At 50.0% G+C, this 17,798-nt stretch overlaps 1 protein-coding gene across 17 annotated transcripts in view; it reads left to right on the top strand.

Annotated features, from left to right (window-relative positions):
• The first annotated feature begins 515 nt into the window (after positions 1 to 515).
• The window catches only part of COL13A1 (collagen type XIII alpha 1 chain), a 94,373-nt gene continuing 77,090 nt past the window's right edge, over positions 516 to 17,798 (top strand). For 15 of the 17 annotated variants that reach the window (XM_017826082.1, XM_017826094.1, XM_017826093.1 and 12 more), the window contains exons 1-3: positions 516 to 966; positions 1,164 to 1,473; positions 8,839 to 8,908. In XM_017826082.1, coding sequence (XP_017681571.1) covers positions 965 to 966; positions 1,164 to 1,473; positions 8,839 to 8,908 — 382 coding nt within the window. In that variant the 5' untranslated portion in view covers positions 516 to 964. Of the gene's footprint in view, positions 969 to 1,158; positions 1,474 to 8,838; positions 8,909 to 17,798 lie in introns of all 17 variants that reach the window. The other 2 variants (XM_017826080.1, XM_017826081.1) reach the window with 2 other exon arrangements.

The raw sequence follows: 17,798 nt of genomic DNA, 5'->3' as shown, positions 1-17,798 counted from the left end.
ACTGCTCCCTGCCAAAGAGGGTTGTCTGTCTGGTGCCCTGCGCCCGCCGGGACACGGAGGAGATGACGAGAAACTCTGCTTCACTAGAGGGCCTCAGCAGATTATTTGCTCTGGACGCTCTTGGCAGGCTGTACCCCCAAATCAAGCCCCAAAAGTTCCCCCCTTGCACTGCAGCTTGCCTGCCTGGGGTGTTTCTCCCTGTTGCACTTCGCTTGTTTCTTGCAGAGCCCTCAGCTGCCAGGTCTTGTTTCCAAATGTTTCCCTCTGTTTCTCACCCTGCCTGGCTGATCTCCTCAAAATATCAGGGTCAAAATACCCCGCCGCTGGTGCCTCAGGGATGCCCCAGGATCTGCGTGAGGGACGCGACAAGGCTTTTGCATCATCCTATAAAGCGCTCTCGGCTGCGGGGAGGAAAGGAAGACGCAGGCTGGTGTGAGCCCAGCCTCTGCTTTACAATCTCTTTCCTGCCACTATAAATAACCTCGGCGAGAGTCACTTCAAAGGAAGGACTGGCGGCGGAGAGGTGCTTTGGGGACCGAGCGGGACAGGGGCGTCCCACTGCCCGATCCCACCCCGGCGCTTTGCATAAATAAATAAATCATGCAGCAAGGGAGAGGTGGAGAGAGAGGGCGAGCAGAGGAGGTTACTTTGGGAAGCCGCGCAGCTCGCTCATCCCAGCCCCGTAGTTCGAAGGGAGTGTGTCATGTTACAGGGGAGCCACGATCAGCCAGAGCACAACGTCGCCAGAGCAGCTGAGAATTACCTCTCTCTAATGGGGACTTTCATGTGCAAGCTCCTGGCCAGTTTGCGAAGGAACTGAAACGGGCAGCTTAGAAGGAATCAAAAACCCCCCAGCGAACCAAAAGACAGAAACACAGGAGGAAAAACAAAAATCTTGATCAGATTATTTTTCCCCCTCGCACTCTTTGCTGCAGTTGGATCTCTTTTTTTCTGCACCTCTTTTATGTGTGTGTGGTTTGTTTTTATTTTTTTTAAAGACCCCCCACCCCCCATCCACTTTTGTCATTATTGCTGTCATTTGTCATTTGCTGGCACTGGGATCCTCTTGGATGCTCTTTTTCTGTGCCTTCTGGATTGTGCTTCTTGGAGTAGGAGTGAGGCTTTCTTTATTCTATTTATTTATTTATTGTTTCTCAGGACAGGGAGGGAATGTTGGAGGAGAAGAGCTGGAAAGGCGTCGACGAAGCAGCTTTTGACAGGGGGTGTGTGACTCCCCCCAGGACCGGCGATGGGGAGAGATGCTGCCGCCTCCCTCTCCTGCTGGGCTCGGGGCTGCCCGGCGTCTCCCTGCTTTCTCTGGTGCTGAGCCTCCTGCTGTACTTTCGGACCTCCGATCTGCAGTCCCGGGTGTCCCACTTGGAAGCGGACAGACCCACACAGCTCCCTGCCTGGCTCTCAGCAGACCAAATGGAGACGGCTATTTTGGGAAGAGTTGACCAACTGCTTGATGAGGTCGGTGTCCTTTCATTTTGCATGTATAGTTTGCAGTGCTGTAGATTTTAGGCACGTGCATGCTTGCATAGTTGTGTTATCCGTTTTTTTTTTCTCCTGCCTTAAAAACCTATCTCTGCACAAGTGATGCTGCTTCTAGGTTGAATTCCTTGTGTCTCCAGGTCCCTCCCACCTCTCAAACTCACCTGGTGTTTGCTTCTCTCTTCCCTAGCCCACACTGTGGCTGAACCCTGCACTTTGCAAAGAGGAAAACCTCATCCCTGGTCCTGGCAGGGAGGGAAGAACCTCCAGCCTTCTCTGTCTGGTAGTGTTGCCTGCTGAAAGAATTTGAGCTAGAGGTTAAACCTGGGGATTCAGTGTGTGTCTGAGCCCCAGGAGAGGGAGAAGCATGGCACATTGCAGCTAGGGCTTCTATGGGAGGAGGTAATTGCAAACACCCCAGTGTTATGATGGGCTGGCTTTGCTGCTGTGCCAGCCTTGACCCCTTCTACAGCTCCTGGCTCAGGAAAATGAGGCACACTGGCATTGCCAGGATGGCTTCTGGTACTGCCAGAGCATCAGTGCAGAGCATATGCCTGTGTTATGCCTGCTTGAGCCCCATCCAAGCTCCACTGGACCCTGTGGGTTCTCCTCTGAGGATGGGGGAATGCTGGTGCTGGTTTCAGCAGGTCAATAAAGAAGCAGATTTTTGTTGGTGACGCCCTTTGCTCTGTTGGTGCTGCTGGGGGGCTGTCTGGGCTTCTCTACCCTGTGCGGGATGAGTATCCTACAGTATTCCTTGCCTTGTTGGGCTTTGAAGCAGTGTTGACATGTCTGGGAGCAGATGGTGGTTCATGTCTCTGAACTCTTCAGATGGGTCCACACTGACCTGTTCCCACAGCTCTGGGGGAGGCTTGGGGCTGAAATTCAGGGCTGGAGCTGTTTCCACCCACCTCTCATTTTCTCTGTTTACTCCAGCTTTGGCTTGAGTCATGCTGGAGAGATCCCTGGGGCTAGCCCAAAAACTGTTTGTGTCTGAAAAAAACCCCTCTTGTGCTGCTACTGCCAAACGAGGCGAGGAATGGAATGATCCGAGTGGTGGCTATAGGGACCTGCCTTGGGCAGTGCTGCCTGGTACCTGGGGTGACCTCGGCCCCCCTCCTGCTTTCCAGGAGCGGCAAAGGTCTGTGGTGAGGAGTTTAAACCTGCAGCTGACAGGCTCGGCTTCTGTTTATGAGTCTTGTGAGAGCAGGCCCTGGATCGGCTGGGGTTTGCAGCCAAAAGCTGTGAACCTCGAGTTAGCAAACACTGCAGGAGCTGAAGGATTTGGTTTTGAGTTGTCTCTTTAGATGAGGAATAAGGGGAAGATAGGGTCCATGGGGTAGTACCCCACTTAAAAGAAGGTTTTTGGGGAAACAGAAGCACTGCAAGTGGCTGGAACTCCTTCCCCACTACCAGGCAGGGGATAACGTCCAGCGATCCCCCTGTTGCTGCTGGCATGAGTCTGCTGGGAAGTCGCAGTTTATCTCTACCAAGTGATTTGAGAAGTGCTACAGGATGCCTGCCGGGAGCAGTGCCCGAGGCCGGATGGCCCCCTGTGTCCTGCGGGCTCTGCTGGCCATGGCACCTTTCCGCCTTTCCGCCTTTTTATAGCTTGGCTTAGCGAGGAAATGGGGCTCTCATGGTGCCCGTGTGCCAGGCAGCGCCCCTGTTTTCTGAGCAGTCCCTCCTGTGCCCCTGGGCATGGCACAGTCTCCCTCACAGCCAGTATGGGGAGCAGCCGTGGAACAGGAGCGATGGCTTGAGGGGCCAGCACTTGCTCCCGGGTACCACCAGGGTTAACAGCTCCATGCTGGGTCACAGCTTCCAAAAGTGCTTGGAGGAAAGTGCCAGAGCCTGTGGAGGAGCAGGGATGCCTGGCCCAGGTCTCCTGTCCCTTTACACCTGGGAAGGGCTGCTGCCAATGGAGAGAGGAGAGCTGTGCCCCCTGGGCAGGACACCTTCCCCAGCTCCACTGCCCACTTCCCCTAGGCTCCTAAACCTCAGGTCTCCACACTCAGCCAGAAGCACTGTCATGGGCCAAGTGGCTCGAGGTCCAGGGTGGGGGTCTGCTGGTGGACAGATGGTGAGATGGCATATGGGGCTTTTGCTTAGGAAAGAAAAACAAATCCCCCTGGTCCTCCTTCTCATTGTGTCTGAAGTGGGGCTAAGTGGGATAGGTCTGGCTGGCAAGGGGCAAGGATGGAGAAAAACAGGGAAGATAAAGGGGAGCAGAAAAAGGATGGGAGAAAAAAAATAAGGAAGGCAAAAGACTGTTCTGAGCACGACTGGAGGAGAGGGGCTGTGAATGGGCTGCCGTGATGGACGTGAAATTCATTCTCCCCTGCTCAGACCCTCGCTGCCTCTCATTGCCACATCCTCACAGAGTTTTCTGGTGTTTCGACCTTAATGGGTTTCACAGCTGCCAGCTCAGTGTTATCCATCACAAAATAAAACAGCAAAGCTTAAAGGAACCCCAGCTTTGGAAAAACCTGGTCTGAGGCAGGCAGGGAGGTGGGAGGTAAGGGGAACCACGGCACAGGAGCTCATTTCTAGCTCTGATAGCTGTGAAGATCAGCTGGAGAAAAATGAAGAAGTCAAATCTGTAAGGGCTAATATAGAGGAGCTCTAAGGTTATGCTCAAAACCGGTACTGCTCTGTACTCCAAGCTGGAGTGTGTAATGCTCTCCAGTCAGTGCCCAGGTGTGCCCTGGATGTTCCCAAGGGTCTATGAGGGACACCATACAGAGTGCAGTGAAAAGTGCAGAATGCCAAAGCTCTGTTAGGTGCCTTTCTTCTAGACATGCAAAAATAAAGCAAACTGGCAGGGAGAGGAGCTGAGTTGGTTTGCTTAAAATGTTAATTTTAAGGCAGTTGGTGGGGGTGTTTTCTTGATCTTGGAGCCTGGTTTTTGAGCATCACTGGTGCTGTGTCAGTGTTTCCATCGCAGTTCAGGAGGAGCAAAGAGAGGGCGGCAGATGCTTTCCCAGAGGCAGCCTGACCAGTGCTTCACTTGCTACTGTGTAAACCTCTTGCCTGGTGTAGGCGAATACCCGAGGGGAATTTCTACCAGACACAAACTGACTGGGTTTTCCTACAAAAACATCTGTGCAGAATGGGCCAGAAATAGGTAGTTCAGGGGGAACTTTACCTTCACGTAGGAATTCCTCTGCATTTATGGGACATCATAAAATCATACAAAGAGCACAAATAAACTCATATTCGCAGGAGAGGCAAAGCTTTCCAAAGAAGAAAACAAGGTCCTTTACCATGCTGGGTAACATTTGGTACTATTTCATTTGCCGAAAGCTCGTCAGGGTGGAGAACAGGATGGATTCAGTGCTGCTGCTAGGAAAAACAATCTCCGAATTTGTGAGCTTGTAGAGATAGAAGTGTGTATGTGTAACACAACAGCAGGTATCCTGTGCAGCCTGGAGGAAGATCAGCTGCCCCTCTGCACCGTGGTGAGCATGCTCAGCTTCTCAGGGGTTTGTGTTGAAGGTATTTGTTGTGGCTTTAGAGATGCTGAAGGGTTTCAGGGACTGTGCCCGTGAATGGGGAGGGAGCATCGATCCTCACTGCTTTCCCAATAGTCTCATTTCACTGGGATTCTTTCCTTACTTGTGCAAGCAAAGGAGGGACAGCTGAAAACTCCCTTTCCCTCCCAACTTAAAGCTTTTTTTCTTCTGCTTTTATTCAGTATCTCAAAGCACACTGCTCAATTCTGCTTCCCAGTGTCTGCAAGCTTGCTCTCAACCTGTCCTCCATCTTCAGCTTAGTGTTTTCCATCCCAAAATACCAGATCTATTTTTTCCTTCCAATTCTCTGGTAGCTAAGTCCTGTTTCTTTTCAGCTGCTTGCAATCCCTGCACCTAGATGGTGTTATTTCCAAGCTTTTTGCTCTATCTGGGAGGACTCCCTGCTTGCTTTTGCTCTGGGCCACATGGTCCCGTGATTCCAGGAGCTGGGCCTTTAAGAAAAAACAGTGAAATTGGAGATAAAACAATAAGAGTTAACAAAACCACCCACCCTTGAAATCCCCCTGATGGTTGTAATAGATTATCTATTTAAGATGTGTTTCTTTTAGCTGTTGGAGATAGTGGTGGGAAATGATTTCACCTTCCCCGGGTGACTGCAAACAACTGGGAATGCTAAAGAGCTATTAATCTGCCCCCTTTGAAGAAGTGCCCTCCCTCTCCCCTGATCTTAAGTGCCCCTCCAAAACAGACAGGCACTTGCAAGGTTTAGGAGACCACAGCCATGGTCCTTTAATGCCAGAAGAGTTCTTGCTTTCTCTGCTCTGTCTGCCCTTGTCAGCCCTGTCCTGTCATGCTTGCAGTAAGTTCACCCACGGGAAAACCCCATGCTGGCTTTACTGCCATTCCCAGCACATGTGTCAGCCCAGCCCTCCTTGCCTTTCCCTCTTGCAGACAGAGGGTTTCCCCCTTTCCTTGATGCTCAGTGATGTGTGATAGCTCCCTAAACACACAGGGGTGCCCAGTTGGAGCTGGTCAGCTCTGGCTCCAGCGCTAGCGAATGCTTTTTCAACCACGTTCCTATGTGCAGAGGGAAGGTGCAGCTGTTATGTCACTGGAAAACATGACAGGCAAGAGCAAGCTGGCTCTGCTGACAAGGCAGTCCTCTCCAGAGGAAGTGTTTTCAGCGTTTCTGCCAAGGCAAGAGGGAGCCAGTTGCTGCTCTTGGTGTTACATGCTCCAGGTATCCCCCAGGTGAAAAAGCAAACCCCAGTTCCCAGGAAGGAGATCACAAAGCCTAGACTTCCAGAGCCCCACCTTCTTTTAATTTTGCTTACACAAGCCAACCTTGCCCTAAAATTGAATGGTTTTGTGTTGCCTGGGAATGAAAGTTTTCCCTTGAAAACACCATTTTTAGAGGGAAGCCCATTTGTTTTGCTGTCCTGAGCAAAGGCAGCTGCTTATGTTGGACCAGGCGATATTTTGTACAGTGGTATGAGGGAAGCAGAAAAGGACAGAAAATTGTTTTGTTTCACCATCTCAACCTAAAGTTGAATTGAGGTCTCCAGAAGCCAAAGATTTTTTTCCGTGTTTCAGTCCGTGCAGGAAACTGAACTCCAGGTGCTCCTAAATTCCTGGTAGGGTTTACCTCCCACTGAAGGGGAGCAATCCCACGGCACCACTGCCCTTTGTATTCCCCAGGGATGTGCAGAGCTCTTGGACTCAAGGGAGGCACCAAGGATGAGGAAAATGCCAAATGCCGGTGAGCGCCTGATGGCTGATGGTCATGGTGCAAAGGGCTGTGCTCCCATCCCTGCCCAGCAGCTCCTGCACCTTCCTCCTGAGGGCCTCCCCATCCTTAAGGCTATTTCAGTAGTCCCAGGTCTTTCCAGGACCCTGACCCTGCAGATAAAGCCTTGGGGAAATGTTATTGCTCTGGTTCCGTTCCCGGTTATGCTGAAGTCCTGCTGGGTCATCACTTCCCTGACAAGTCCAATTGCTGCTCTTCTGTGCTAGCACAGCAACTCAGCCAAGGCTTCTTGCAGCCCACCCAAACTTGGCCCTTTCCCCTTAGCCCCTCCAGTGCCTCTGCACTCAATGGGGCAGCGATCTGTTCCAGGTTTCCTTGCAGATTTCTGTCCTACAAAGGGTTCTGCTGCAGCCAGGGTGTTTGGATCCTTACTGCTTAGGAAATGGCTTTCTGCTCCTGCCTCTGCAACCCATCATCCCTCCCTTGTGCTGAGGCCGATTCCCAAACATGGGAAAGCCACCCAAATGTGGTGGTCTGATGTTGAGACATTTTGGTTGGCATGTGTGTAGATGGAAATGGGAACGTGTATGCCTACATACCAGTGTGAGTATCCAAATAAAGGCTCCTCTGTCCTGTTTGTGCCCATGTTTGACCATTAGCACAAAGTGATTCAGTGCTGCAGAGCAGAACTGTGCCATTGGGGAGGTGGCAGCTACATGGGAATGTGCCCAAATGCAAAGATTCACATATCAGTGCTTTTAAACTGAGAAGGTAAACACAGGTAAAAATGCTCTACGGGAACTGGCAATTCTCACCTGAACCCCCCTCGTCACCCTGATATCAAGTCAACTCTCTGTCAGAATGTTTCAGCACTGAAAATACTCAATTTCTAGTCAGTCACAACAACCCTTACTGCTTTTGACTTGCAATAAGGAAGCCAGTCATTTCAAAGTGAAAAAATGGAAGTGTTCCAGCCAGTTCTGCCTTCCCTCATCCAGGCAGAACCAAGTTGCTTTACTTTTTTCCTCTCTAAAAGGAATTTCCCCCTAACTGATGTTTCAGGAAGGTGCTCGATTACTTGTGAAAATAAAGTCATTTCTGTATGATCCTGGGCATGGGCTTCTGTTGCACCCAATATTTCTTTTGGAATGTTGGCCCAGTTGTGAAGTAGGTCAAACAGCAGGAAGGTGTAACTGGGATGGGAAGCTGGGCTTGAGGGTTAGAAGGGAACAGGGAGTGACTCATTAGCACAGGCAGCCCAGCAGCTCAGCCTTCTCAGATCATCTCAAATCATTAACCAAGTGTACTTTGCAGGCATTAATGAATAACTTCTTTGGGTTGATTTGCATTTTCTTTAATAAATTACAGCTATTTTAATACAGTCTATGAGGGGCGGTGGGGATGCTCAGGACATGGGTTAAGTTTAATGACATTTCCAGTGAGGGAAGATTCAGTGACCTCAGGTGGACTCTATTGGCCCTTTAAGAGATACACAGGTGGGCCCAGAGAGCAGGAGACTGACATGCTGGCACCATTAGAAATCCAAACTCACGGGAAATGGACATTCTGATGCAATTCGACATTGTGGAAGCTCTTGATAGGTTTTGTTCTGTTCTGCACTTGGAAAAAAGTTAAGTTTCACAGCCTCTGAAGGTTTCAGGAGATGCTGTTGCTGTTCTCAGTTCACCTTCAGCCACAATATTTTGGTGGGACCCTCCCGTCCATCCGGGTGTCTCCATGAGCATAAGGAGCCACAGGGGGGAAGAGTACCTGCTTCAGATCTTCGGGTTTTGTCTGCTGAGCGAGTCTGCTGAGAAACGCAGCTTTTTCACAAGGACGCAGTCACCAATTTATTTGCCAGTGCCAGCTCTTGGTTTTGTAATGCCTGTAAGGACCACATTTGGAGGCCATTACGAAACGCCCTTGGCCTGCTTTTAATCAAACCCCACATTTCTAGTTAAATACTGTGAACTTTAATGCCTTTCTTCGTTCCCAAACTGTTCTGCCCTGTCTTTCCCATTTCTTGGGCACCCCCCTCCCAACTCCCATTTTTCCAAGAATTTGAGGCTTTGGTTTTGATGGTATAAATTAATCCTTTTCCTGTTTCTCCTCTCTTGACAGAAATTGAAGTTTCACTTGCCGAGACATCGAGAAGTTCGAGACACACACCAGCGATGCAACTGCCCGGCAGGTAGGGATGTGGGGAAAGCTGGCACTTTGGAGGGACCTTTTTTGTCCACATCTCATTGAAGGCTTTTTTAATGCTGTGTCATGTATGAGTGCAAAGTTGTGCATGTTTGCATCAGAGTGCGCTCTAGATATGGGAATTCGATGTGGAGGGGTGCGCAACAAGTTTGGTATGTGCCTAAATACCAACAGGGGACAGGAACAGCAGGGCAAGTGTCAAACGTCCAGATAGACTCTAGACGGACAATAAAGAGAGAAAGATAACATCTAGAGGGCAAATATTCCCAGTGATTTTAGACATCAGTGTTGAAGTGGGCAGAGTGGCTCTTGGGGAGGTGCATCTTTCTTGGCTGGTTTTGGAAGGTTTGAGACATGTAGGCTAGACCCAACACCAAAGCTGAACAGATGGATTTTGGTGAGCCAGAATGCCTCTGGGATGAGAAGATTTGAATTCCTTGGTGCTGTACCACTATCTGAGGCCTCTTGCAGAATAACAGCCTTATGCTAGAACTGTTCATTTGTGAGGGGGTTCAATGAAGTGGTCACTCGAGGTCCTACTTGTATAACATACAGAAATATTATGGGATTGCTTAATTGCATTATGTTTTTAATCATGCTAATATCAAAAGGCTCTTTGAGACACATCTGAAGTGGTTTCAATACAATAAGTGACAAATTGCTATGGAAAAAACATTTGTGAATGGCATTTCATTCCATGACCATGAATCATTCAGCCTTCCTCATTGTCTTTTGATGCATTGGATTGTGTAGAAAAAAAACAGAGAAGTGCCAGCTACCACTCACATCCTCAGCTGAATTTTTGGGACAGTTTAAATTTGTATATCCAAACTGGGTACCTGAAGCTCATTTTGCAAAGAAAGAGGCAGGGGAAGTTGTGTCTGGACGAGCACATGCAAGCAGCGTTTCTATTTTCTGTGGTTTCTCCTTTGGTTCTCTTTGGTGCCCAATGTGAGGTGTTTGACAGTGTCTGGTAGTACACATATCAAAGTGTATACAAATATGGTCAGCAGTGGGATAGTGGTGGAAATTATGGGGGGTTGTCTTTGCCGTAAGTAACGTCACAAAATCATTGTATTTAGACCTGTGTAGAGACATAGGAGGCAGTCTCTTGCCACATTAAAATGGATTTGCAAGGTGGCAGCTTGTAAAAGCAAGAGGTAAAGTTGTACAGGTTTATGATGGAAAAGAACTAAAATCCAGGATCCAGACTTGTAGAAAATTGGAAAAAGCCTGATTTGACTACTCTGGATCAGGACTGTTGGACTTCCTTTTTAGTCCCAGAAAGAAACAACTGGAGCTATTTTAGTTTAAATTTAAAAGATAGTACAAATGAAATGTCTTCTAAGTGTCTATTCTTCTAAGTATCTATTCTCTAAAGAACAGATCAAAACTGAGCTCAACTGTTTTTAAATGTCAAACTTTTTCCTCCAATGGGAACACAAATCATAGCCCTACTCCATTTTCAAGTTCTTGCCTAGACTCGACATATAAATGCCATAAAACCACAGGAATGAATATCCTCCTGGTGTTTCTGAGCCAGCTTGGAGAAGGAAACTTAGAACTTGAATGCAGAGCAGAGAAAAAAGAGATTCACTGATTTTTGAGGCCATCTGAATGTGACCCCCTGCACCAGGCATGTGATAGATGAATCGCCCAAGTATTTTAGCATCAAGGTCATAATACTTGGTTACAGATACCCACATCCCGTGGGAAGGCTTGGCAGCAGTTGGTGATGGATTTCTCCTAGCACTTGGGTGCCCACTCATCCAGTTAAGCTCATAGTATTGCTGAATGACAGCTTTGATTCAGGAGGACTGTAGTATCGTCTCATAAAGGTTCAGGCTGCCTTTTTACCTGTTAAACTTGCTCGTCTTCATCAAATATTCAACAGGTACGGGTACTGTATGTAAATTTTTCCCCCACCCTGTCACCTAATCTGTCGAGGGAAATGAGACCACGGTCTAAAGCTGATGTTGTGGCAGGTGAGGTCTTGATTGTCTTGGAGCAGTGCAGAAATGAAGGCACCTTCAGCCAGCTGCTGTCTCTTCTCAGACCCTTTGCTCCAGGGTATTTCCCTTTGGTCTCCAGGCCGATGCAACACAGGCCACCTGAATGGACTGTCACGCTGTTTCAACGTGGTCTCTCTTTCCAGCCCGAGACCTTGGGAATCTTTTTCCCCAGTGCATTTTCCCCCTTGTGTTTAAAATGCCCCAGGGACCATACAACGTGACTTTTGCGGGAGACCAAGGTATTCAGAAGCGTCAAGATGTTGCAAGACTTGGCGCATGCCTGTTGCTTCTCACTGGCCCACTTCACTGCCTATAAACACATCGTACTCCTCAGCAAAAATAAATGTTTATCAGAAGTGACATTTGAGTTCATCCCGAGCTGCGAGCCAGGTCCCTGCATGGCAGAGAAGGGGAAAAGGAAGACAAGTTCATTTGCTGACCTGTTCAGTGCGGATGTGGAGGTCCAGGGCAGTGTCACCCGTTGCCATAGAAGAGCTTCAGAACACAGGGGGCTGTGAACGTAAATGGTTTGGAAACGCTGGGAATAGGAGAGCAAGAAGGTTGTGAAGTGTGTGACTGCGCTGTGGATATCTGAGTGTGTGTGATAAGGACTGTAGGAATAACACGGTCAGGAAAACAGCGCAGCTGTATTTATAGCAAACGATAAGGAAATATAAGTTTCCTTTGACTGGGAAGCTGCTACTTCAGATCACTTGGGCTGGGGGTGGGTGTGGCTACCTGTGACGCGTCGCTCCTTGGCATTGAGTGTTTTGAGCTCAGGGGTCACAGTGGGCTTTTCCAGCAGTGTCTTGGTGGGGAGGACACAGCCTCCAAGTTTAGCACAACCTTTCTGGGTAATTAATCACTCGGTTCCCTCTGTCTGATAGGTAACCTGCGTGATTCCTTCTGTCCCCACTGTCTGCCAGACTGACCTGGGACAACTTTGCACAGGTTGGGAAAGAGACCCTAAGGCTCAATGGTAGTAATGACTGTAGCTATTCACCACCCCCAGAGCCTGCGCCGTGCTGGGGCCAAGTGTGGGGAGGGAACTCAGCACAGGTTTGGTCTGAGGTTTTTGCATGCTAGGATGAGACTGGGGGAGGTTTTCTGGGGCTGAGCAGATGCTTTTCCATATGGTATGTGGATGTGGTTGAGAGCTACCTGAGGCTGGAGGATCCTCTTACAGCCAACTGGCCTCCCTTGATTTCTTCCACGTAGTAACAAAACACTGTGAGGGAAAGCATTGTCTTTCAAGTTGACAGAGCAAAAAAATCTAAGCTTTCTGTAGATCAGGTCTAATCTAAGATTTCCTTAGATTTTTTTTATATTAGGTCTAATCCAAGATTTCCTTAGATTTTTTCTTAAATCAGGTCTAATCCTGATCCAGTTACATATCCAGACTGTGTCTGCCTGGACAACCTCAATAGCCAGAGATTACACCAAAATCCGTTCCCACAGCCGTCCTGGCGGAGATGGGTGCTTGTGTATTTTGTATACTGTGACTTTTTATTAGACCTTTCCCATCATCCTCTCTTCAGCTCTGATTTTCACAGTCCCCACGTGGCTGTTTTTCACTCTGCTGGCTCTCTGCTCCAGTCTTCAATATCCCTGGCTGCTTTCTGTCTACCCCCACAATGCTTGTTTTGGTCCGGTTTCTCCTTGGGCAGGTTAGGAGCCTGCGGTGCTGGAGGCGGTCAGCCGTGCAAGCAGGGAAGCAGCTCGGAGGGATGCCGAATGACTTTTCCATCTCTCCCTGTGGCAGCGCTCGCGGGCAGAGGAGGGACCTCGGCTGCAGGAGGAGGCAGCTCCCGGGAACTGGGACTGGCAGTCAGAGGGAGGTTGCACAACCCCACCACAAACCAGCGTACCTTTTGCTGTTACAGGGGCTTGGAGGATGGTGTGGGGCAGCCGCAAGGATTTTGGCAGTGAATGGCAACTGGGGTATTCTCGGGAATGTCTGTAAGACTTTACAAAGGAATGTCCCCTAGGCATTTCTTCTACAAAATTCCACCCACGTTCCCTGTCTGCCCCAGCCTGGGGCACAGGGAAAGGTGCTTGGCCACTCTTCAGCTGCGATTGACCTTACAGAAATTACAGCAGGAGATACTGCAACTCAAAAATGTTGCTGCTGTTCCCCTTCTTGCAGGGAGGCCTGCAGAATCAAGGTGCAGTGGTGGCCCCAGTTGCACCCGGGAGACAAGTGCCACATGCTGTGCACACTCGATCCAGGCATTCTGGTCTCCCACTTGGGCACCCCCCGTCCATGCTCTCCTGACCCCTCGGCACACTGGCAACTGCTGGAGGAGCCCAGCAAGAAACAGTGTAGGGCACCAGTGGGGCTCTGGCTCCCACCCAGGATGTGTCACCCAGAGCCAGCAGGGTCAGCTGACGGGAGGCTGCAGGATTAGAGGCATATCCTGACCCCTGCCTGGCCCCATAGGCAGCTGCAGAGGGAGGAAAAAACGCTGGGAAAGGCAGGATTAGGGGTGGTGGGGATGGCTGAAGCAGGGGTAGACCTGGGCAGCATGGGCTGAGCCTCAGCTCTGCAGCATGCAGGCAGAATATTGCATCCAGGTAGATGCATCTGTTTCTCCCTTGGGATTCATATCTTCTCCCCAGATGTCTCTGTGGAGATGAGCCCAAAAAGGGGACAGTGACTGAGTCCTGCCTGCTCCCCACATCCCAGCTGACATGCTCCTCTCTTGACAGGTTGTTTTCATGGCTTTTATATTTTCTTGTTGTCATGTTTGACATGATCCTTTTTCAGCTTGCTGGGGCTGCTTTGGCAGATGATAGAATCACAGACTGGCTTAGGTTGGGAGGGACCTAAAAGATCATCTCCTTCCAACTCCCTGCTGTGGGCAGGGACATCTTCCACTAGACCAGATTGTTCCAAGCCCTATCCAGCCTGGCCTTGAACACTTCCAGGGATGGGGCATCCATAGCTTCTCTAGGCAATCTGTGCCAGTGTCTTAATGCTTCTCAGGGGCTCCCATGAGATGAAAAACCTGAATGCTCTGGTGAGCACTGAGAGGTGGAGAAGGCGTTTGGGATCCCTGGCGTGGGGTGAGGGTGTGGAAGCTATTTAAACACCAGCAGCCATGAGCCGTGTCGGAAGCTCTGGCTCAGAGCCATGAGGAGCATGAGGTGGGAGGATGCAATGAAACACCCATCCCCATGGCCCTCCTGTCAGGAGGTGCAGTGAACTAATTGAAATGATACAGTTTTGTGTTTGACCCCTTTTCAGGATGGTAAATCAACGTGGCTTCCTATGCTGACTGTGCAAAAAGTGTTTTCAGCTTTAGAAGTGTCTGAACACAGCTTTTTGACAAGTGCTAACAAAAAAAATTGGAAAAGAGGACTTTTATCTCAAGCAGCCACTCCTTGCCAAAAGCTCTGAGCTTTCTGATTTGCCTGTTTTCCCTTGAATGCACTGGCAAAGCCCTCATGGCCAGGCTGGCTGGAGAGCCGGGATCTGGAGGGAGCAGTGCCCGGGCTGCTGCGGCACCACCGCAGCCACAGCAGCGTGGTGCTGTGTCAGAAAATGTGGTTCTCTGGCACGCCATCCTCATGGCACAGCTGGGAGAAAAACTGCAGCATAATCATTGCTTAAATAGTACTCCTCCTTTTTTCCCCCCTTTGTAAGACATCTTCCTGGGAATTCCCTGAAATTTAAATATATTCCCCCATCCACATATTTTGGGCCCTCCAGTGTATACACACACTTCAGCCTGGAAGGTTGTTCATGCGCCCTGGCCTGCTGGCTGTATTTTTGGGTTGGGGTTTGTTTGGTTCAGACATACTGTTGTTTCATTTGTTTTGAAGATGCAAACCACACAATGAATTCCACAGATTCTGTGAGCAGTTATGAATAGATGAGGATGAACAATTCAGGAAAAAAAACCAAACAAATAGTTTGCTTGGTCACTTAACTCTCTTTCTCTGAACATGTAGGCTTCTGTGCTCTTGCACAACTGCCTGGAGAAACTCAAGGAGTCACCCCCACCTTGGCCCTTGTCACCTGGAGGTTGCCATATTCATGGCTGAGGGACAGTAAGAAAGAGGAAGCCAGGATGTTCCTTATGCCTTTAAGCACCATCTCATCCAGCTTAGTCTGTGTATGGGATTTAAGCTGACTTTATTAAGGAGTGTTTAATTGATGTTAATGAACCTGCTGTTGTTGTCTCAGTGCAGACTAGGAGGGCTTGCATATGCCATTAGTACAGCTGTGAGCATGGCCTGGGCTGGAGGACTTAGAACAGCCCTGTGGTGCTACCATGCTGATGGAGTTTGGATGGCAAAAACATCGGCCTCTCCCTCTTTATCCAAAGTATGGTTAGAAACAGCCAATGAATTGAAAAGGGTGGGCTCTGAGGCACAGTAATTGGCACAAGTGCTCAGCAAGAGAGTGGCCTGTTTATTCACACTCGTCTGCTTGTTGGTATGATTCCCTCTTGCCGTTCTCAGCCCTGTGTCTGGGACACCCTAGGGCTCCTCTCTTTGTCCTTCTATGTGTCTTCTCATTTTAAACTTTTTATTTTAGTTTTTATTATTTTAAGCTGGCTGGAAGGTGGGAGGAGTTTGCTCCAAACACACAGAATTGCTGTGGGACTTTTTCTCTGGAGGCTGAGCTCTGCCCAAAGGTGCAAACAGGTGAACCTTTATGTTCAGGCGTGCATGAGTCCTGGTGGCACAAGCATTAATTTTAATGGTGCTTGTATGTTATAGCCCAGGTGTTATATCCCAACCCTGTATAAACCTTGGTTGTTCAGTACAGCCATCTATGCAAAACCATAGATAAACTAACCTCTTCTCTAGGCAAGGGTATGGTGCAGAGAAAGACATTGAGGATTAAATGCATGGGAAGGAGATTTCAGAGCAGATACCCACCACAATGGGCTCCAGCCGGAAGCACAGAATGAGGCAGGAGAAAAGCATTGTGGTTGTGCTGATTTTTATCAGGTAATGGTCCCACTGTGACCTTTACTGTCCCTATCCAGTGGCACATGGCATCCTGCATGCAGACCAGGGCCTGACAGGTTGCCTGTGGGGCAGCCGGGATGCATGTCAAGGGCTGCAGCAGGGAGCTTCTGCATATTTGACGGGTTTGTGTACAGATGTTTGGTAGAAGTGTTTACACCATTGCGTGCCTTGTGCTTACAATGTATATGGTACATATGGGCATAAATCAGCGCCTTGACAAAGCAAGGCAAAAACATCCCAGCTGGCTGAGGAAACCCGAGGAGCACATTCGCTGCTACTGTACGGCAACGGCTTTGATTGAGCACGAGCGTGCTACCGGGGTGGAGGATTTTTCCCAGGCCTGGGCTGTGTGCACATGGCCGGGCTGGTTTGCGTCAGCCGCTGACGCACGTCCGGGCCCCGCGACGCGGGCCTCGCGTGCGCTGCCCATGCTGGCAGCGCTGTGGCGGCCGGGGGAATGAGGGCGAGCCGTACTGGCCGCCAAGCGCGGCGGCGGGCGCGGCGCCCGGTGGCGGCCAAGCCCCTTGCGCAAAGCGTGGGCGCCCGCCAGCCGGCGAGGAGCACCGAAAATACCCGGCATGGGCCAAGGGGGACGTCGCAGGTGCCAAGTGGCTCACTCCAAAGTTGCTTGTGAGGGGACTTCGTGCCAGCGCCAGTGGGACATGCTGCCATGTGCTTGAGGGTAATGGGGAAGTAAAAGGCGGGCTGCTGGCCTAGCCAGTGGCAGGATGACTCTGTTAGGTGTCCCTGTGGTGGGGCAGAGAGGGGCTTTACAGTGGGGTAGAGAGGCTCCTCTCCAGGGTGTATGGTTTCAGTGTGGTGATACCCGATGCCCTCTTGGCTCTTCCGGGCATCTGCCCACACCTTTTCCCTGTGAGGACCAAGGACCAGGCTGATCCCCTAGTGCCCAAGGGTGTCCCAGGACGCAGATCAACAGGAAGAGTGGAGGAGCAGCTTTCCTTCCCCCAGATCATCTTTCAGCCCTCGTGCCAAGCTGAGGCCACAGGTACGCTGATGGTACAGGGGCAGAGGCAGCCTTAAAAAGGGAGAGGTTGCATCATGTGGGGCTGGGCAGGCTTTGGGAGGCAGAAACCTCATCTGTTAAACACATACCACCCCCCCTCCGCTAGGGAACATTCAATCCTCTCTTTGATGGACGTCCAAGAAAATACTTCTTCCACATCCTAAACTTGTTAGCACCAGTTAATCATCTTAACCTTCTTCCCCTCTGAACGCACACTCCAATGAGTTTCCCATCGCTGGCAGCTGTTAAAGACGCAGCAACGCTTTTCTCACCGACCTTCGCAGGCGAGTGTGCAGCCATTAATTATTGAACATCCAGGCTGATCCCAGGTGGGAGAGCAGAAACCCATGTCTTCTGCTGCTGAAGGCTCTTCAAAGTGACTGTCCAGTGCGTCACTTTGAGAGTGGATGCAGTTGATGCAGCTCTCCCCTTGCAGGAGCTGGACCAGGTCTCTACCCCTCCGGGTCCTGCCTCACTGACATTCATAAGCATAGTAAAAGAGAAACCTGGAAAATATTTGTCTGCATTAGAGCAATACTCCCAGATTAATGTTGCAGAATGCCAGCAGCATGACAACCAGAGGGTTGGAGAGATGTGCTCACATGAGGGGTCTGTGCCATGCAGCTGGTGAGGGGAGGGGGGCTGTAGCATGACACCTGCTAACTGGGCATTTCCATTTCATCTGGCTATTTCTCCCCTTTCCTGTATGAAAACCCCCTTGTTGCCCATTGCATGTCTTTGATTTTGCCTCCAAAATAAGCTTGTGTTTCAGATAGAGGAAAGGTGACTCCTCGGTGCATCCATCCCCTCTGCAGTGCCTGTGGCTCCAGGGGGGCAGTGATGCCCTTTGATGCTAT

This window comes from Lepidothrix coronata, unplaced genomic scaffold (assembly GCF_001604755.1).
Source record: "Lepidothrix coronata isolate B3197 unplaced genomic scaffold, Lepidothrix_coronata-1.0 Scaffold124, whole genome shotgun sequence".
Classification (NCBI taxonomy): domain Eukaryota; kingdom Metazoa; phylum Chordata; class Aves; order Passeriformes; family Pipridae; genus Lepidothrix; species Lepidothrix coronata.
This window is presented reverse-complemented; position numbering and strand designations above follow the sequence as displayed.